Source organism: Neodiprion pinetum, chromosome 4 (assembly GCF_021155775.2).
Source record: "Neodiprion pinetum isolate iyNeoPine1 chromosome 4, iyNeoPine1.2, whole genome shotgun sequence".
Classification (NCBI taxonomy): domain Eukaryota; kingdom Metazoa; phylum Arthropoda; class Insecta; order Hymenoptera; family Diprionidae; genus Neodiprion; species Neodiprion pinetum.
This window is the reverse complement of record NC_060235.2, coordinates 20,903,265-20,925,514: the sequence shown is the minus strand read 5'-3', so window position 1 is coordinate 20,925,514 and position 22,250 is coordinate 20,903,265. Positions and strand designations below refer to the sequence as shown.

The 22,250-nt window shown below is 36.9% G+C and overlaps 1 protein-coding gene across 3 annotated transcripts in view; it reads left to right on the top strand.

Annotated features, from left to right (window-relative positions):
* The first annotated feature begins 3,110 nt into the window (after positions 1-3,110).
* Positions 3,111-22,250, top strand: part of Syn1 (Syntrophin-like 1) — a 236,782-nt gene continuing 217,642 nt past the window's right edge. For all 3 annotated transcript variants that reach the window (XM_046622572.2, XM_046622570.2, XM_046622569.2), the window contains exons 1-2: positions 3,111-3,549; positions 7,140-7,686. In XM_046622572.2, the coding sequence (XP_046478528.1) occupies positions 3,448-3,549; positions 7,140-7,686 (649 nt within the window). In that variant the 5' untranslated portion in view covers positions 3,111-3,447. The remainder of the gene's footprint in view (positions 3,550-7,139; positions 7,687-22,250) is intronic.

Sequence of the window (22,250 nt, the reverse complement as noted above, 5' to 3'; positions counted from 1 at the left end):
TCAACTGTTTATAAATGTTGAACGAAAAATTTGATCGCAAAACTTAAAAAATTGAAATTACTATCAATGAAATGCATTTTGTTAGTAAAAATAGTTGAATAATTTTGTTTGACAGCGTTTTTGTACTGCGTGTGATTGAATATTGGATCGTAAATTATTAAAAAGCCGAATTTCAATTAAATCCTTGAGGGTATACTTGAGGGGATATTGTGCTGCTAATTGGAATTTTCCTGGAATTGAATAGTACATCTCTATAATTCGGGGAACTAGCGATTGATTAAGCCCAACATAATTTATACATGTATATGCAAGCTTGTGTTCCGTTCCCGGAAGAAATGAATCACGAATTCCCGTTCTCAGGTTCAAACTTAATCCGAAGCGTCTATTCAGCAGTAATTAAGCTTGGGCTCCAGAGACTATAAGAACACATAATAAAATTACACAGGGGCGCGCTCTGAGTAGCGAAGTTTGCATTTTTTTCTTATAATGGATCGGAGCGTCGATCTTAAGCAAAGAGAGAAAAATAAATAGAGAAAGAATAAAAAAAGGAAAAGACGAAAAAAGAGAGAAATTTCTAGATTGCAGCTGACAATGAGCAGGCAACGGCGAATAAAGTATATAGGAAGAAAAATTACGTTATATCCGCATCACTTTAACCCGTAAGACTGTCGGCTTTATGTACACGATCGATCATTTCTGGCTGTCACACTTGACGAGCCATTACTCAAAATTTTATCCTGCAGCCTGTTACTCCTAATAATAATATCATTCTTTCACGGTTCATTACGCCGAGCATGTACAGCGTTTTTTCTTTTATTACTTTATTTTTCCGCTCTCCGCTCTTAACTTGTTTTTTCCTTACCGCAGGCAACCGGACTGTCCATAAGTATATCTTGTCGCATATGAACAGGAGCGTCGCCGGTTCAAGGGTATTGCTGCCACACTACACAAAACAACTTGGGAATTGTATTTTGGATTTTTCCAGGATTACGTTCCTGGGAGATTTGTCGGAGTGTCAGTGAAGGGAGAAAGTCGTGTTTTATACATTCGTTCGGTTTAGAATTTCACAAAATCCGCTCTAATTTTGGAAAATCACAGTCTTTGCCACTCTGCTTGTGTAGTATTTGAGAAAAGTGGTAAAGAAAATTGATGCGAAAAGAAAAAAAGCATAGTGAAATACGGTACCCAGATATCGGTAGCGCATAAACCTCAAAGTATAGAGTGAAAATTTGACGTAAGTACACTCGATCTTTTGATTAATTTTCTGAATTTCTTTCAGCGACGACACTGAAGTACAATTGTAAACAATCCACTTTCCCGAAGTTTGAAACGATTATTTCGTAACTCTATAAAAGAGAAGTAAACTGTAAAATACAAGTTGCGCAGCTTGAAGTTAGCCCCAGGTGCCGTAATCGCTAGTTCAGTGGCACTTTCGAACACATTGCAAAAAGGTCGATAGCCGTATTTCGGATTTTTTTCAGGACAGCTGCCTTCACGACAAATTTCCGTAGGGTATAAATCAGAAAATCGTATTACAAACTCTTCTTATTTCTGATCAATAATAAATTGATTTAAAATTTTGTTAAATCGTAACCCGTCATCTTGCCTAATCGGTAATCGAGAATCTGATGTATGTAAGTATATCAATCGCTTCATCGAATTTTCCGAACTCCTTGGCCGACTACTAATTGAAAATGATATAATTTCGCTAAGTTTGGAACGATCTCGTTTCTCCGTGCATTAGAAAACTGTAAACTACGAATTACACGTCTTGATTAAATCCGTGACTGTGAGCAGTCGCATTCCTATCACCTCCGGTGTAAAAACCCTGGTGTGGAATTTTGGGGGCGGGAAGTTCGAAAAAGCGGTTAGGTCGAGTCGATAGCGAGCGGCAAAGGAGGGCGGACGTCGAAAGGTGGAAGGTGTCGAGGGGGAGGGGGGTGCGAGAGAGACAGCGCGGCGCAACAAGTGCGGATACGATCCGCGAGGGTCGCTGGCGTCGAGGGTCGCCGGTATTCGGCGTCGGGTTCACCGGCGGGTAACGAGCGATTCGAACGCCGGTAGCTCGTGCCGCCCTCGAGATTCCGGCTCAGTCTGGCGCTGATCGCGTCGGTGAAACGTGTTCGGTTGTCATTCGTTTGGGCGGCGATTTTGCCTCGCGGTTACTTTAAACGCGTTGAGCGATGCTCGAGTGGAATTCCCCCGTGTAGTGAGTAAACCGGCCTCTCAGAATCGCCCGAATTCGTCCGAGGCGTGTTGTAAACTGGGATTAGAAACGGATCGGCGCGGCCGAGTGGCAAGTGGTAAACAACGCGAAGTCGGCGACGAGTGAAAGTCGGCGATTAACACCGCCGAGTGTGTTTATTTTTTTTTTTTTGTGAAAAAGGCCTGTGAATGTGTGTGTGTGCAAGTTCGTGAAGTGCTTCGGACGGTGTGTGCGAAACTTAAAGCCCGCCAAAACCAGGGATATCGGGGAATTTCGAACGGTCGGCGATGCTCAGTTGTCGGGCTGCCGGGTTCGGACGCCTTGAAGTTAGCCCCTGATCGTCGATTGTTTTGTAACAAACACGTTGATCGTTGATAGCCGGACGCGTACCGAGCTCTCCGTTATTATCGGCAATTCTTATCGTCACAGTTTTGGTTAAAGGTGGAAAGGAAACTACGGGGAACTGAGATAAACGAAGCTAGAAGCTAGAAGCTAGAAGTCGAAAACAAGATAGACGGATGGTGAATAAGTAAACAGGTGAAAAACGCGTTCGCGTTCTTTTGTTTTTCTCAATCCCTTTTCTCGCTCGCCTTTCATTTCCAAGTTTTACATTTGCAAAATTACTGTTAATTGATTGATTCCTGAGAACGAATCGGTGCGTCGCCATCCTTCAAAGTTTTTCATTGTAGTAGAAATAATTCGTAGCGTGTGGTGGCGCATTTTAGCCTCGAAAGAATAATAGTAATTGCGGGTCATTGCGGAGTGAATCTAAGACGAGGATTGATTCGTTATTCTGCTTGAAATGTGCAATTGAGTAACTCTCACAATATTTATAAATAAATTATTGCGAGACTCCGGACACGGATATTCGGCGTAATAATTATTGTGTCTGCGGTAGCCGGAATCCGACGACTGGAGTTTGTTATTACCGAAATGTCGCTGACACTGCACTTTGCCTCAATTTCCTGTGAAAGAAGAAGAAAAGAAATCAACAACATAGATCGTAACGATAAAAATAGCAATAATAGTAATAACAACAACAACAACAAGGGTAATCGTGGCAAGTGAATGAAGAATTATCGTTAATTCTTGTTCGCCTCTTGTAGTCATGGATTAGCAGTAATCAGTTTTTTCTCTCAGCCTCGAATTTCGTAATACCCCGTGTACTTGATTGAAGAGTGGTGACGTAGAATCAGAGAACCGGCGGGTTTTTCGAAAAATTGGACAAAAACTATGCACGAATGATTGAACAACAGAAGGGAGAAAGAGAACATTTTTACGAAAATTCGAATAGGCTAATCGACAAGAACGTCATATATATGCCAATACACGCCCATAAATCGGTAATATATAATAATAAACAAAATATCACTATTCACGTATAATCAATATCGTATTACATTGCAGATTAGTGAGAAAGGGTTATAAATTTGCGAAAGATTAGACAACGAGGAGGAAAAAAAGAGTGAAAAAGCAAAAAAACCTTACACGAATACTAACACTTTAAACTACACGTACATTAAACACGTTATTTTTATTATATCACACGCATCGTTACATAGTTGTGTCCTTGATTAAGTTTGCCCGGTTGCATAACGAATCGATCTCAGTAACTTACGTTGGTAATAACATTGCCTTATTTTCTTGTACGAGGTAATTGAGTTATTATTATTTATCATTATTATTATTATTATTATTATTGTCGTTGTTGTTATTATTGTTGTTGTAACATTTATTCTTATTTCATTCTTATTGTCGGTGATAGGATTTTTTTATCTCCACTTTTCTTTCTTTTTTCACGTATATTTTATGTCGATACGTATTATATTTCATTATATATTGCGTATGCCTTACGTTCACCTTTCGTTTTAGCTGCAGTTTCATATACGTTTTTCACGCAATGTATGTATGTACCTATTATACGTACACGCGTATATATATATCTAGTTGAAATCCGGTGAATTACATAACTCGAGTTAATTTACCAGAACTTTATTCTTGTTTGTGAAATATCCTGCTCTTCTATATTGCGAATTAACGATCGGTTCAATTCAGCATTAAACAGCAGCATGCTGATTGTATGATGTATAAATTTTGTAACTTATTGCTGAATTCAGTGTTTCCAAGTAGCAAATAATTGTTGACGACTCAATTTTTATGGCAAACACATCGCCACCGTTGTACGAAATATAACCGGGAAAGTTTTAATTATACCTGCGAGGCACACACACGTGTACAATATACCTGTGTATAATAGGTGTGTTAGATAGTTGTCACGCAGGAATTTAAGGGGACTCCGGTATAATATAATGAGAGTGTTAACTTTGACAAATGAGGGGGAAGATTATGTACGGAGGTTCGTTAGTTTTCTAATTAGTTTCTTTTATCTTATAAATAGTTCGGTTACTTTTTTGTATTTTTATTCTTATTCTCCGTTTGTTTGTTTTTTCAAACTGACGGAAAAATAGAATTCTTTTTACTGTCAGCTGTTGTTAGTCAATTTAAAAAGCTCATATGAAAATCTGTCGCAATAAATCGGGTTCCGGGTTTTTTCAATATATTATTGTACAAGATGTACAAGAAATCGCCGAAAACTGTATGATTATTTATTCATTCATACGTATGCCAATTTACATAAAAAGACTGTCATAATAAATTTGAAACTTATCTACGAAGATCTTGATCAACTTTCGTTTATTACATAATTGCTGATTATCTATGTATCATCCTCTGACATTTGTCTGAAAAATAATTTTTTTCGCTGAATAACTGTACACCCTGTACGTATGTAATTCTCCTAACATTCGTGAAGTTAGCAATTGTACAACTATTATACTTTATATACAGTTATTTGCACTAAATGATTCTATCCGCGTTCTAATTCGTTCAATTATATCTCGTTTGTTCTCTTTCGTCCCACGTTTTTTTCTGTTTTCTTTCTGCTTCTTTTTTTTTGCCTCCTCTCTTCTCTTAATTCTCTCTCGCTTTTTTCGTCGCAAGATTTACGCGGGGATTTTTGGATTTTTGTTTTTCTTCCACGTTGGTTTTATTTTCTTTCTTTTATCCTATGCGTAGTATATAAAATTGTACACGTATATACGTATCGAGGGTGAAGTTTTCTGCAAGCAGTGACGCAGCATCATCAGGCAGCAGAAGCCAGCAGCGCACGTGGCGGGCAGCAGCGTTCGTTCAATTCGTTCGAAAACTCGTTGGTCGGTTCGTTACCTCCTTGGGAAACTCTCATCCCCTCTCTTACATTTTTCTTCCTCTCGTGTATTCATGTATATGTATACGGGGCATTCCATGACATGTCGATCAAGATTCTACTTCGATGTCTCAGATTGGCTTTATAATTTTTTTTTTTATGGAAGTACACGACGAAAAACGCGAACGCAATTTTTTTCAGAATTTTTCGACCCACCGTATCTGAAGTATAATTTAAAAACTTGAAAAACAAACTTAACTATCGAAAATCTGAACAAATTCATAAAAAATCCGAAAAATATCTACTCGGAGAGATATTATAATGAGCTTGTACGTCAATTCTTGTGTCGAAAATGCAATGTAATAACAGTATTTTTTTTTTCATTTTTATTATTCATTTCTCGACGTTATGAAATCTCCAAATTTAATAGGTGTCAAAAATTTTGTTACATTTTACAAGATTTTTCAGATTTCAGAAAGTGGGCTTTCTGCTTTTTCAAATTTTTAAATCATAATTCAGATACGCTGGGTCGGAAATTCTAAAAAAAAAATTACAATCGCGTTTTTCGTCGTGTACTTTTATACGAAAAAACTATAAAGTCAATCTGAGACATCGACGTAGAATCTTGATCGAGATGTCATGGAATGCCCCATATACCTACACACCAATCTCTTGTCTTTTCTTTTCTCTCCACTTCCTTTTCCGTTTTTCGCATTTACTTCAATACACCTATACCTTTCTATCTCGTTGCCGTCAATATTTTTCACTACTTTTATCATAATTTTTTTAAATCGTGCCTTTTATATTCATGAACTTTCACCTATACCTTTATATAAACCGAACATCTGACCTTAAATTCTTATAATTGCATTCGCAAGTAAAGTTTACGCTATATATAAGATGCTTATTCTGTGTGGAGTCGTTAAAATTGTTTTTCCGGTTCGTGATTTTTTTAAATAATTTTTATATATCTTTAATTATATCACGTATGCTTTTTTGACCTCAAAAGCTACAAAAATTAACACACAAGTTATACACTAAACATACAAATTGGAATATCGAATACGAATCGTATTACATGTACCTACGTGTATAAATAATATTCTGTGTATCTATTATCCAGTTCACCAAAAGAATTGATACGAAGCATAATAATCTGCCGAAGGCAATTTATTCAAATATTTCGTAAATAGATTCGTCGATCGGTGTAGATAATGCAATATATAGCTGCGGTTTGAAATCTTTACGGTACGAAATTGCAGGGCGTATTGACCGTGGGCGCAATTTTATATCCTCGATTGTTTTCTGTTTTCGATACGGTTTTTCACAGCGGCATGAGAACCACTGCACGAGCTGCAACGTCGTGGATAAATCGAGATGTATCTAACCTCAAATGTCGATGACACGCGGTGGTTCTCTCAGTACTGTAAAACCACACCGAAAAAAACAATTGAGGATATAACTTTTTCCCACGAGCAATACCTACGCCCTAAAATTTCTCATACCGTTTAAATTGACCCTGTTCATAATTCGTCACAATTCGATCAGCAAAAAAAGTACAGTATCTTTATTTGAAAAAATTGAAACTCATGTACCGGAAAGGTAAAAAACGAGAATCACAATTTCGAAGATTTAACATGACAGTTAGATCGACAATGAGCAGCATAACCCTTTTTTGCGTTTTTACCGACGGTCGGTAATGCGTTGAATCTTTTTTTTCGTGTTTAGCGGGTCCAGCAGACATTCGAGGAAATCGAAATGGTTGAGTTGAACAGCGCGGGAAGCGGCGGGGGCGGTCAGGGGGGTGTGACCGGAAGTTCGAGCGTCGGTGCGGTGGTGGGAAGAGCGGGGGTGATGGAGACGCAGGTGCGGGGTCAGTGGTACAGAGTGTTCGTGTCGTTGGAGGACGATTACCTGAGTATAACGCTCGACGAGAGCTGCGAGAACGCGAGTTCCCTCAATGGCAACATAAACAACAACAACATAGACAGTCTGAACGATCCCGACGTACCGGACAGCGTTGCTAACCAGAAACGCGTCGTACGCGTCGTAAAGAGCGACAACAACGGGCTCGGCATATCGATAAAGGGCGGCAAGGAGAACAAGATGCCCATTCTTATATCGAAGATATTCAAGGGCATGGCCGCGGACGCCACCGAGCAACTCTACGTCGGCGACGCCATACTCGCCGTCAACGGCGAGGACCTCAGGGAAGCGACTCACGACGAGGCCGTCAAAGCTCTGAAGCGCGCCGGAAAGGTCGTCGAGCTTGAAGGTGAGCGGAAGTCACGTTTTCGCCTTTCGAGGTTGGAGTTGGTTACGTTGACGTAACGAAAATAAAACTTTTCCGAATACTTGTGCTTGTTTGTTAGGGTGAGCCAAAAAAAAAAAAAAAAAAAAAAACTAACCTATCGAACTTGTGGTCTTGAAAGGAACCCGTTTATTGAGAAGAAACAATTGTACCGTTGGGGAAAATTTTTTTTGCTCAATTTTGGAAGGTGTCGCTGACCATTTGAAATTTTACGTTTGAATTACGCGCGAGAAAATTTTGCTTCGTTAAAAATTCTATGACCTTTGAACCGTTTGAGATGGAATAATTTTTCACGCATATTCTTGCAGGGCATTAAATTCTTTGAACAAGGAACCCGGAGTTGATTTTTTATACTCAATAATTCGTAGCCGTGAAAGTCGAAGAAAAGCGGAACTTTTTTTTTCTAAATAACTCCATTGAAATAAGTATTTTTATATCTTTCAAACGGGTAATCTAGTAAATTCACGCTTACTTCGTTGGTACGAAGATGCACACTTTTAGGATGTGCGTGACAGTCTCAGAAATAAATGTCTGTAGTTCCTTCAGAACTGTTGTTTCGAAATTCTTAGGCACCGTAAAAGATCCAAGAAATATTAAGCAACTGTAAAAACTTTGGGTGTAATATGAGATTCAAAGTTCACTTTATATTAGGATTGCGTTAGTTTTTGTATTATTGTAGTGTTATAGGAGGGGGGATTCTAAACTTTACGTTCTCAAACACCAAAATTCACAGAAAAACTCAGGGTAGCAAAAAATTTTTTTTTTCTATTATTAGCTATTTGGGCAGTATTTTTTTCTGATCAACCTTAGATATTAAATAAAAAATGAATTTTTCATCTAAATATTGCTTTTTTGTAGACCTGTGTAATCATTGTTTCGCTATTTCATTGCCACTACGACACGGAAGTGTGCTTGATTGATTTTTTTTTCTTCATACCAATGTAAGTAACGTTACGAATCGCCAGGAAAAAAATCAATATTGCGCAGTTTTGGAGGGAATTTGATGGATAAAAGTTGAATTTTTCAAAATATAAGTATCTATATTGTTTTACTCTTTCACACTGTTTACTCAGATTTGGAAAATTCTCGTTTTGTAAAATATCGGCTTCATCTTTACGAATATGCGTCGTTAGGATAGCGTTGCTAACTTCAACCTTATTTTTCATTTGTTCTAATTCATTCGTCCAATATTCTTCCGATTTTGTGTGTGTTGTTTGGAATTTTGAGATCAGCTGTAATAACGAGGTTTCGAGGAGTCAATGAAACTAATTTGTAAGCTATGCAAAAGTATAGCGAAATGATGAACTTGAGGCCGAATACACCCGATTGATCAAAATTCGTTTATTATCAGAAGTCAGAATGTAAGGAGAAACTTAGTTTCCGATCTAACTGGATTGATTTTATTATTTATCGTGTTACTGTCCACGGAAAAAGAATTCTTGGACACGAGTAATTAACTGGTACGAAAGCACCAATCCCAGAACTTAAAGAGGTTCAACACCTTTGGTGCGGAAGATGATACCGAAATTCTTGCAAAAAAAAAAAAATCAAAAAAATCTCGTCGAACGGTTTTAATGAGAACGAGTGGATATTCAAGTTTTATGAATTTAAGGGAGTTCGTTTGCAAGTAAATTCAATTCTAAACTCGTTACGCGGAAGCTTCCATCCTCATAAGAAGACACGACGTAGCATTTCGAAAGTTTCGTAACTTTTACAGAAGTTTCCTAAATTCTTTGGGAAATTTTCATAGAAAGTTCATTGATTTCATTGATCACCATTTCACTTGCTGTAATTTTTTAGAGAATTTTATTACCAATTTTGACTATTAATTTTTTTTTTTTTTTTACCTACTACACCGTTAGTTAAATTGATATACCAAAGCAAACTTATTTCACGGGTGACAAACCTCGACTGTACAATACCGCGCAATATCAGCGTATAATTTAAGGAGACGCGTCAGTGAAATTCTACAATTTTTTAATCAGCTTCAAATTTAAACTCGTAATCAAGCTTCGTAAAAAATTGTTGGTTTTCACCCGGTTTCAATCAATCATATTTCATACATTGTCCAAATATTATTCAAAATTACGTCAAAAAGTGGTATGTTCTCCAAAAAGATTCTTGGGTTATAATTTATTGGTTGGTAAAAATTTCAAAAAAATCGATACGCTATCGGAGAAGCGTAGGCAACAAAAGTTGTTATAGAAATTGCGATCCGACAAGCTACCACCTAATTTTTCGAATAATTGGTAATTATAAAAACTAACGATTACCTACAACGTGGTCTCAAATTCATCAAAAAACTAGTGTACACATATATGTTCACGCGCATTGCTTTTAAGCTCATACTTTCAAAAAGTAACACGTCTCCCTTGTAATACGTGTGTGCAAACGGAAGAAAAGCCTCCAGTTGTTTGTTACCTTGGTTCGCTTTGACTTTTGCCTAATATGCTTTTCTTCGTGCCCCGAATACCTCACATATGTATGTAACTTATATCTCGTGTGTGTATATATATATACATAAACTGTACGTGAGGGATTTTTACCACCATCGCACCACCTCAAATCGTGAGCCTAATTCAGATCTCATTAACTGTATTATAGCTACTATATATATATATATATACAAAGCGAAGGTGTATATAATAGCGTGACTTAATGCTCCGATGCGAAACTATGTTATACGGTGATCAGTGGTTCAAAGTATAGGGAATGGAATATATATGTGAATATGTGTAGATGTTATCTTCGATGCGTTATACAAGTCGCGAAGTTTGAGAAAAATTTCGTTCTGTTTAAAGTTAATAGAAAATTCGTGTAATATTGATATTATGCAAGCAACTTACTGTTTTATACGATTACAGATAAAATACTACAATTTATTGTGATTGTATTTGTTTGTCTGGATGATAATACATTTTGTTTATCGGCTAAATCGAGTCTTGACATAAATTCACTTTTGCATAAACATCGAATTATCGTTACGTTTGAAAGAAAGTACGGCACGAGTGACGATGATGATGATAAAAACAAAAAAATAAAAATGAACAGCAACTCAACGTACTCGTTGATTTTTCGATCAGGTGACAGCTACGTAACACTAATTTTCCACTTTGCCGCCTATAAAAATATATTTTTTGGCTACGATAGATAAAAATGAAGATAATCAATAACTGTGACATCAGCAATCACAACTATAAATTAATCTCAGCTTGTCGGTTTTCATATTAATTAAATTTATATTCACCGAACAGAAGAAAGTATAATTACACGGAAAATTTTTCAAAATGTTGAAGATAAAATACTATCGTATCTACAAATTGCGCGAAGGTAAACAACAGCTTGGAAAATTTCCGTTGCTTTTATCTTTTTTTGTTCCTTTCTTCCCTTTTCGCTTCTCTCTTTCCTTTGCCTCGTGTTCTTTTATTTTTTAATGACGAAGTGCTCGTCGCGTTTCGTCGACGGCCGTTTGACGCCCCAGCTGCTCGTCGTTTTGTCATCATCGTCGCGACGTCGTGTCTCTAACTCGTCGCCGACTATAATTAAGGGTAACATGACGGTCTCCCCCTCCCTCCCTCCCTCCCTCCCTCTCTCTCTCGTAAATGTTACGTATAACTGTTATACCATCGCATCGTGCATAGTTTAACACTGTGGTACCGATACTTAATTGTTAATTGCTCGTCATCACGCCATAGCCACGGCCTTTCTCCTCCTCCTCCTCCTCCTCCTACTCGCCGTTGCATCGTGTAGCTTGTTGTGTCCTTATTCATCTTTTGTAATTCTCTCGTCACGCTCGATCTTGTCATATCATTCATCGCACGCACGCACATCCCGTGTCAATTATGCATGCCTGTACCGAGAGAATTCTGCAAAAGTGCTTCTACGATTTCGAGAAATTCGAAATAATGATAAAAGAAGAGAGAAAAATTAATAAAATATTAATACTAAAAGGTTACGGAACATTGTTGGAAATTATCTTCACACACAATTCGTGATCTGATTAGTGAAAGTCTTGCCGTGATTGTCAATTTCAGATCCGATGGAATTTTTATTTTTTTTTCTTTGTATCATTGTTTTCAATTAGAAATTAAAATTTGTTTTCACATTTTTAGTTCTCAAATCGTAGGCCTTATATTATTGTACTTAGGAAATTGTTGAACAATGAAGAAGAATAGTGAAATATTCGTTTCGAAAGTTTTGCGCACGCAAAACTGAAAAAGAAAAAACTAACAATATTATTGTACTTACATTTGAGTTATTTTTTATAGCGAAATTGAATTTCTCTTCGTACACGTGTATGATTTTGAAATATTGACATTAATTGCGTTATAAATACGTATTGTCTAATTTCATAAAGAAAATTACAGTCAAAATAACGAAAAATTGATTTTCGGAGTAAGAGTGAACTGATATTTTTCCTTACTCGTTATATTTTCGAGAATATTTGAAAAATCTTAGGTTTCGTCAGTTTTCAAATCTTGCACTAAACAGAATACGTATATATTAAAATAATTGAATTTGCTTGGGATGAATTTTCGAAAATGGCTCGATTGAAATTCTTACAGCTGCAACTTTCCGCAACATTTAAAAATCGGCTGGTTTCTGAGGCTTGAAAAAAATATCGCACGAATACAGGTGAATAATGGTTTTACGGAAGAAAATCTGTGTGGAAACTGAATTTACAGCGATTTGGCTTAATTTGATGAAGAAAAAAACAGAACAAAAAATGTACGAATGAAATCCCCGACATAGATTTATTAGTTTTCCTTATTCTTCCATACTTTTTCTTCTCCCTTGGGTTTTGTTCTCTGCTTTTTTCCTCTTGCTCCCTGTTTCGATTCATTTACTTTAACGAACGATCGAACCTGTGTGCGCGGTAATAAAAATTAATTGTAAGGTCGTTTAATTAGTCTCCATATTAACACCGGTTATAAAATACGAATTATAGAATTCTATACAGCAGGCACATGGTCTATAATACGTATATAACATGTACAATAAAAGGTGTAGAAATGAAAAATTACACGTTCCTCTATGTATTTCCTCTCTGTTTCTCTCTCTCTCTCTCTCTCTCTCTCTCTCTCTCTCTCTCTCTCTCTCTCTCCCTGTCTCTTTCTCCTTCTCCCTCTCTGTATGGCTGTGTATGACTGCGGGCTTAACGCGATTAAGAACTTGTCGAAACTTTTCTTTCCGAGCAACCGCGCTGCTGCCCGACGGTTTTTTTATTGTGCAGTGCACCTTTATATACACGTATACGTGCGTACGTACGTATATACACCGTTCGTATACAAACTTTGGTAAAAATAGAAGGAAAAGAATGAGAAATAAATAAATAAATTGGCACGAGGTGCAATACAACGTGATAATAACCGGATAACTAAAATTCATTCTCTGTTTCATTTTATATTTATTCGTTTTGTTTTTCTTTCTTTTTTCTTTGAAGAATAAAAAAGAAAAGAAAAATTTAATCACTTATACACGCGGTGGTATTGGCCTGGAATTTATTCAGTGTTACGATCGGGTCTTCTTATCATCCCTCCTATTTATACGAATGGTGTGTACAAGTAGGTACGTTGTGGGTATATGTTTATACAGCACGATTCGTACATGAAATATACGAACCGAAGATTCGCTCGGTCTTAGCTGCTTGGGGTCAGATTAGATACAAGAGAAGCAATTAGGTCTGAGCGATCCGGTGAATGTTGATTGAAGAGACGAGAGTCGTACAAGGTGAATCTGGTATACACGTGGGAGGCGTATTACATGATCGATTTTCACATCAGGCGCTGAGGAAGAGGCGTAAACCACTCGGTCGTTACACACTTATTGTATTATATGTTAAACACCGCTCGACGAGGAGGAAGGAACGGAATATATATAATATATATATAGTATCCCTGTGATTTAAGCTGCGGATATGTCGTACGCAAGGATAAGGTTTCCGAAAAAAAAGATTTCATTAGAAACGCGTTTTTGAAAGGTTTTGCACGTTTTATTTTTGTTGATTAAAAGCAGAAAATTTTACAGTTAGATATAATGTAACATTCTTTTTTTTTTGTATGTAAGCAAATGTAGAAAGAGTCATCGTTGGATGTGAGAAAAGTGAAGAGAGGCTGATTGTAAGGAACGAAAATTAAAGAAGAATCACAAAAATTACGTGGTGCGTTAAAAAAAAGGGAGAAAACGAAGGATTGTTTAATATATAAATATGCAATACACGCTGATACGTGCAGTGATGAGAGCGAATCATGTATTTTTGATACTTGCATTTTATATAGTGTATAGTACGTATATATGAGGCATTCCACCCCAAACCGACCTACTTCTGACCCTCATTACAGGCGTTTTTGTTTTTTTTCTTATTTTTATTCTCAAGTATCGTGCAGGTTGTACAGACAAACATCTTTCACCGAGTTTTTGAATTTTTCGACCACGGGCTTGACTTTTACCGCTTCCAAAAATACGGAAATCCAATTTTCGAAATAACAGCACCGATCGACGAGGGTTTAAATTTTTAAAATTCAACATCAAATTCTGTCTGAATTTTTTTTATATCGGACGAAAATTTTGACACCAAGATAGAAGTGGGCAAGATTTTAGTTCAGAAGCCTCAGGCGAAGCAAGTAATTGAAAATTGAGGAAAATCGAATGAAATATTAATTTCAAAAGCACAAATTTATATTCCGTACGTATTTTTTCATTTTTCAATTACTTGTTTCGTCCGTAGCTTTTAAACTAAAAGCTCGCCAATTTTCCTCTTCGTCTCAAAATTTTTGTTTTTTAATAAAGAATTCGTGAAAAGAACTTGAAGCCAATCGGTTGCGGCTATTCATTTGAAAATTGGGTGTTCGTGTTTTCGGGAGCAGTAAGAATGAAAACCACGGTCCAAAAGATCTGAAACTCGGTGAAAGGCGTTTTTTTTTTTTTTTTTCGTACACCCTACACTATACTTATAAATAAATAAAATTACCGATATCGCGACTGCAGTTTGTAATATGAAAAAACAAATTTCAAAATGTCACGGCGAGTGTGACTGCAGGAAACGGGCGAAATACGGGGAAAGGAAGGTTGTCTCGAAGTGAAACTTGCGGTAGTCGGTTATAAATTTCGCGTTTACGTTTTAATAATACGAGACGTGAACGGAATTGCGTCAGTGAGGCGGCGGGCCGCAAGGGGGAGGAAAAAGGAAGGGGACGCGCTGCTGCTGTTGCAGACGAGAGATAGAAGCGACTTCGTTATGCATCCGCGTCCCGGTGTTGAATCCTACTTTATTAGAAAAAGAAGAGTCGACGGAGGATGGAAAAACGACGAAATAAATGACAGAAAGAAGAGGAAGAAGAAGATAAGAAAAAAAGAAAAAAACAGAAGAGAAAGAAACGTGACCGAGTAAAAAACGAATAAAACACGCAACTGTTTAGAGAACAAAAAAAAAGAAGAAAAAACCACCCAACAAAACTGTACAAAAAAAGGAAAGACGCTTGAATCACGGCGGAAGGGACGAGGAGAAGAAATGAATGAAAAGTGAAGAAAGATATCACATGTACGTGCAAGCGATGAAGAAAGGTAGGTAAAGAAAAGAAAAGAAAATAAATAACGAAGGTGGACAAAAACAAAATGTAGCTAAAGGAGAAAAATATGTTGCCGAATTAGACAAGTAACATTTATTTATCGAAGTATAATATTTATATTGGAAAAAACCGGCCCCAGGCATTGGGGATGGCGTGCAGAGTTTTGTCATATTCTGTACCTACCTACCGGCTTTTGTTTCGGGGATTGTTTATCTTATCTGTCCTGCTTCCCATCGATATCGCTTGATATGTGTATAAAAAAGAAAAAAACAATAAATAAAAGAGAGAGTGAGAGAGATATTGAAGTGCTCGAACGTAAACGGGGCCTCCCTTTTGATTTTTTTTACAGTGTATAATCTGTACAATACGTTACACACCCTAATCAAAAAGCGGAACCAAAAATATCTGAAGGAATAACAATAACAATAACGATAGCAATAATAATAGAAATGCGAAAGAACAAAGGCGATGATAAAAAGTGAAAAAAAAAAAGAAAAAAGAAAATCGAAAAAATGGGAAGACTGTTTTTTAAAGCCTGATGAAAAAAGCCTAATCATACAGAGGAATCAAAAGCTGAAAACAATTATATTGCAGAGTTATAATTGCTTAGTTATCTCTAATATATTATATGTATGAGGTTAAGGCGAAAGAAAAAGAAAAGGAAAAAAAACAGAAACAAAGAAACAAACAAAAAAATAATTAGGAACCGCTTTCCGGAGTTGCTAAGTAAAGGGGATAAAATGTAATTTCTAGAATTTCCATATTTCATCATTCACCAATTATACAACAATTACAGTAACTATATTAGTGCGTATACAATATAATAACGTACACGTAATTGATGGGGAACGAAATCAGTGCTTTCGAGCAGATTTCCGTGTTACGGTATAAGGTACGGATTTACTAATTTGCCCTGTTTATAGGGCTTTTCACGACCCCGGCTTCCAAGGCCTGCAGTATTATCGCGCGAAACGCCAGTCATCTCCTAATTCTCCGACAACCCCTCCTATCCTTTGCTCTCGCAGTCAGACGCGAGCGAGCAATCCAATCAAAGCGAAAGCTGTTATCCTATAAAGAACGCCACGCTCGACGAGATCAACCCTTAACCGTTACTCGTCGATAATTCATGTTACAGAAACAATTTCGCTAAATCGAACGTAACAATTATCGATCACTGTTGCTAAGTTGTTTTGAAGGATTTTGGCGATTGTGTAATTTGGTAATTTTGATGATTGGTAATTACTCGGAAGGATTTTATTACGCCTTTGCCGAATTCGAGTCCGCAAGGTGTTTTAGAAATTTGAATTTCAAGACACAGAAAGAAAAGAATTAATCATATCCGAGAGAGGGAAACGTTGGGAATCATATTTTGACGCTCGTTTTTTTTTTTAAATATCTTTTACTCTGCAGTTTCATGATAAAAAAGAAACATCGAATTTCAGTTTTCATGATCGCTGAAATCTGAACAAAGTAAATTGAAGTTAAAAAAATAAAGTAAAGAAAGTGATTGTGAGAATTTGGTCAAGGATGTTTCCAAACTGAAGTCAGAGGAAAATGCTAAAATGTAATTTGGAAAATTTTGAGAGTATAGAAAAGTGAGAAACGTTAAATGTTGAAGTAAAAAGAAACCAACATATAAAATTCTGACGATTTTGTAGTGAGAGATTTTTTTGTTTTATTCAATTTCAATCGTTGTATAATTTGAATCGCTCAACGCAACGCTTACTTTCAACAAAATTTCAGTTCACCGACACAAATGTTTGCTTTTATTTACGAAATCGAGAACTATCCATTTTTATATTGAGAAATTTTCAATCAATCCAATGAAATTGACGCATCACGGGCATTTGCTATTATAAAGTATTTAAATGATTTTACTTTACGAAATACGTTATGAATACACCGAATACTCATTTGGTCTCGATAAATCTAATTTATTGCTCTAAATCAATATGATTTTTCCATTTTCGTTGACACCCCGCAATAAAAATTCATTTCTCCGGTTCTAAGATTTCACAAAGTCTGCCGGTAAAAGTGAATACTTTCTCATTTATTTAAATCTAGAAATATTTTTTTCCTCAGCGTGTAATATATATACAATAGCTCGCTGTATTCTTACTCGTTCCGACGATACTGTAACACATTTTGGCTTTACGCATTTTACAGTTCTATTTAACAGAAAATAATGAATGGAATAAAGAAATGAAACCCACTACTAATAACGTCAACTTGGAATTTCTTTTTCGAACTAATTAAAAATTGAACAGAAGCAAACATTCGTACATACCGGGACAAACTCTTGAAACTTGAAAATCAACCGCGCGTGCGTCAAATAATTCAATCTCATTGGTCGGCGAAATCTTCCCGCAGCGATGTTCTTGTCCGCGATGCAGGCGAGCCAACGTACGCAAAATGTGTACGTTTGAATTCTCAAAGAGCATAAGCGTTAAATTCCGACCTTTATTTGAAGAATCGACTTTCCAACCCGATAACAAACGCATGCCAAACCTTTCCGAGTCACTGCCTCAATTATTTGAGATTCTAACCTCGAAAATTCGTATCAATTACATCGCCGCCGGAAACAGTTTGACAGCTGAAAACTCGGGATGGCCAGCCTGCACGAATATCCGACAAAAGTCGCGCATGCGCGGCAGATTTACAAGTTTCGAGAGATTGTCCGGGCATACGAGACGTGTAATATTTATAAAAAAATCGATATTGCGACCCTCCGATTTTCCGACTCGTGTAAATTTCCTTCACCTCCACCGGAATTCCATCGAACATTAGCAGCAATTTGACCCCGGCAGTTTACGAAGCAGGACTAGCTCTGACCGAATTTCGCGGGATCCTTGGGCCCAGTCAGAGTCCTGAGACAGGCAAATTGCGTCACGTGTTCGAGAGCGGCGGGGAAGGCGGGAGGGCCGCGTTATCTGGGTTTGATAGCCGGCCGCTCCGGAGGCCCGATACCAATCTTGCAGGCGGAGGGCGAAGAACCCTTTATTCCCCCGCCCTTTATCTCGGCCGCAAGGACGCCGAGGGTAATGATTGACGGTTCCCCGGACGACGCGGGATATATCTTACACACGCAGGAGTGCCGAGGAGAGGAAGAGGGAGAGAGCCTTACCCTTTCAGGTTTTAGGGATGGTCGTCGGGTTAAACGTCGCGAGGCTGGAAATAAATTCAAACGGATGAGGCGTAAAGACATCGGTTGGTGTTTATTTTGACCATCGGTGATAGCGCGTCAAAAATCGTTGCGTAGAAACGGGGATGTTGATTCGAATGACTTGAAAAATTTGATATTACTTGAATTCATAAAACAACGAAATACCAGAAAATTGATCGCTCTGTTCAAACAATCTTGACTCACTGAATTTTTAACATCTTGAGCTGATAATTGACTGAGTAAATCTCGAGCTTGACAATCGGAAGATCAATGTTTTTTGATAGTTCGATTATAAGATATTCACACATTTGGTATTGATTACATTGTTTATTCATAAAAAGGACAGATAAGAAAATAGGCAAATGAAAAACGCTGAAATTATGAACAACGGCTCACGAGTCGATATTTTCTTTTCATCGATCGGTTTCTGAATCGTTAAAAATTTGGGATATTCGTTTGATTTCATTACACGGCTTCGGATATTATTTGCAAAATTATTGTATCCAATTCTAAGATACCGTTGATCCAAAATTTCTATTCATTTTTGTGTAGGATTTTATTATACGTCACTAAACTTGGTAGAGGTTGTATTAAATCTTGTCAAGTTCGTTGACGTTTTCTTATTCCCAGTGAAATTTGTTTCTATTTTTTACAGGGTCAAGACAATCGGTTAAATAGACTTTCAATTATACGAAATCCAGATAAAAATTTTTTTCACCATGGGACACTTTATTTTTCTCACATTGTTATCATTGGATATTAAATTCTTCAATATTCCACTGATGTTGATCTTGTTATATTGATTCACAAATAGCAATATTTACTTCCGGATATTATTGCAAACAGAAAAAAAAAAAAAGAAAAATCACGAATCTGTTTGAGTAATCCAGTAGAAAACAGTCGAAAAAAATCCGAATGAAATCGAACGAATCTACGACATGTTTTCAGCATTCGAAAACGATTTGATCTGAAAAATCGGTATCTATGTTTTTGTTCACATAATTTTTAAATTATTTTCATTCTTTAATATCGATGTAAATCATTGTAGTTAGCAAATGTACTTATTTTGTCAGTGAAAAATTTCCTCTTCATCATCACCCGCCAAGAATAATTATACACTGATTAAAAAAAAATTGGCTTTTCATTTTTGCTTGAAGAAAACCTGGAAATAAATCTTCCGGCGATGAATTACAGCAATACAGCAATCTGCGAGAGCGTAATTTTTAACATAAAAAAAATTCACGACTCGTCGATGGTTCGAAAAAAAAAAAAATTATACAAATTCAGGAGTTGTACCACACGAAAAATTGCCGAATAAAAAAGGGAGGCTGAAGGTTTTTGATTGGTCAATTTCACGTGAAAAGCTCCATACATATTTATTCAAAATTTCGTATCTGAAAAGGAGCAAAACTACCCCTGTGTGGCTGGTTTCGTTTCAGTCCGTTGCGCCAATTGCACGGTGGTGGATAAATTTCTAATCTTTCGGATAAATTTCTTCTCCGCTCCCTGCGCTGCAGCACCAGCATCATCCCTTCCCGTTCCTCTCTCTCTCTCTCTCTCTCTCTCTCTCTCTCTCTCTCTCTCTCTCTCTCTCTCTCTCTCTCTCTCTCTCTCTCTCTCTCTCTCTCTCTCTCTCTCTCTATCTCTCTCTCTCCCCCTCACTCTCTTCGCTCCACTACCCCTGGCAATAGCGGGAGAGCTCCAGGCGCAGACAATAACGGATACGCTTGGGTAAAATTACGCTTTCCAATTAGTCAGACGGAGGCCGCAGACATTACTTCACCTCTTAATGAACATTCCGTGTCGACTCCGTCAACGGTGACGACCCGAGGGATGAGGGAGGGGATCCCGTTACCTTCGAGGAACGCTCACACGCCTCGAGGCCTACCTGCGCCTTCTACTTAGGAACCACCCTCACCCCCATGCTTCGAGGCGTCTTCGAGGACTCTTGAACCCTCGGGAACTTCCCTGCAGGCCTTATATCCTCGGCTGATTTTCCACGCGTATGTCCCTGCGACGTCCTTGCGATATTTCGGTATCCACTTACACTGATTGTGAGAGAGAAAATTTCTATCCGCTGTAAACATTCCTTTGAAATGTTACCCGTCAAAATCTACCCTCGGGTCACCGTGGTCCAGATTTATGCTTCATCTAGAACTTTGAAGTACGGAATTTCTAACCTTCAAATCCGATACCCGTTTTTTCTTTTCTTCAACTGAAAAACTTTTGTAAATTGCGGTTTTCGTCAATTTTGTGGATCCAAGTTTTACCCATTTCGATGTATGATTTTTTTATTTTTTACAATTCTGCGGAACATTCTTCTTTGACAAATTATATGAACAAATTGCACTTTTGAAAGATTCGGTTCTGTCGACTTTTTTTTTTTATTTTCTTCACAATGTCCGAAAGGTTATCCAATTATTTGACATGTGTTTGTTTTTTTTTTGTTTTTTTTTTTTTTTTTTTTAGTATACAAATGGATAAACGTATCGATAAATAACTCAGTTATCAGTGATCAAAGAATCAACTATACATTCATTTCGGTGAACAAAAAATGTAAATTTGGTATAATTTATTATTATACATATATTGCTCAAGTTACTTTACGTGGTTTCAGACCATTTCAAGTAATTATCAAGAGAATTCATGCGATTTCAAGTTATCTCATGTGTGTATAATAATTCTCAGTAGCGAAACGAACGTCTTTTAGTCTCTTTGCGAATCAGACACGGTTGAATTAAAATGTGGAGATCAAGCCCTCAATTCATAATGATAACGTAGCTGTGAATTAGCAATTTCGGCATTGATTTTTCACTTCTACGATGAGTACAGACACTTTTTTTCTGTAAATAAATTCTTACCAGAAGGCGCAGATCGATCATATTTTTCGTGTTTCCTCATCAAAGATCGGACTCTTATAATTAGTTTTTTGGTTTTGCATGATTTTAAATATTAGGAGATAGGATACGTTAACGACGGTATACGGGGGCGAGGTTTGAATGTATTAATTTATAATTTAATCAAGAATTTAATATACATTATAATGTTGGAGAAATAACTTGTTCTGAAAACTAGAAGATCGAGGGGTGAATGCCGTATGTTTTATATCTGTACAAAGAATTTTTCATTCCCATCGGAATCGATTTTGGCAAAAAAAAAAAAAAAAATCGTCTACCTTCCGTCCAGCGTACATTGCACTCGTATTATCATCATTATTATCACTCACTGAAATGGAACAATTTTTCAATTAAATTTACACCAAAATTCAGGTACATAAATTTTGCTCGAAAATCGTTTTATGAAAGAGCAAAAAAAAAAAATAAAAAATCAAATGTCAAAATAAACTAAATCTGGCCTATGTCCAAAAATGTTTATTCCTGAACGGTTTGGATAGTAAGAAGAACGACAAAAAACGTACATGATCCATCGATTGATCAGTTCTAATATTATTAGTGTTAAAAAAAGGATGTGGAGAGTAAACATTTCTTCCAGTTTGGTGTCAAATGTAAAAATGTTTTTCATTTTTTTATTTTCGTATTCCGGAAACTCGTTTTAAAACCGTTTGAAATGTTACCGAATTTCGTTTTGCCCCTTCGCTTCACCGAATTCTCCATCCTCTCTTCCCCTCTTTCTCATTAGAATTCACCCCTAAACACATATAAATATTTATATATACATATATATACACACACACACACGCACACACACACACACATATATATATATATACATGCAACAGCTGTGCGTTGATTTTATTTATACCGGCTAAATCCCGCAATTCAGATAAAAAAAGAGGA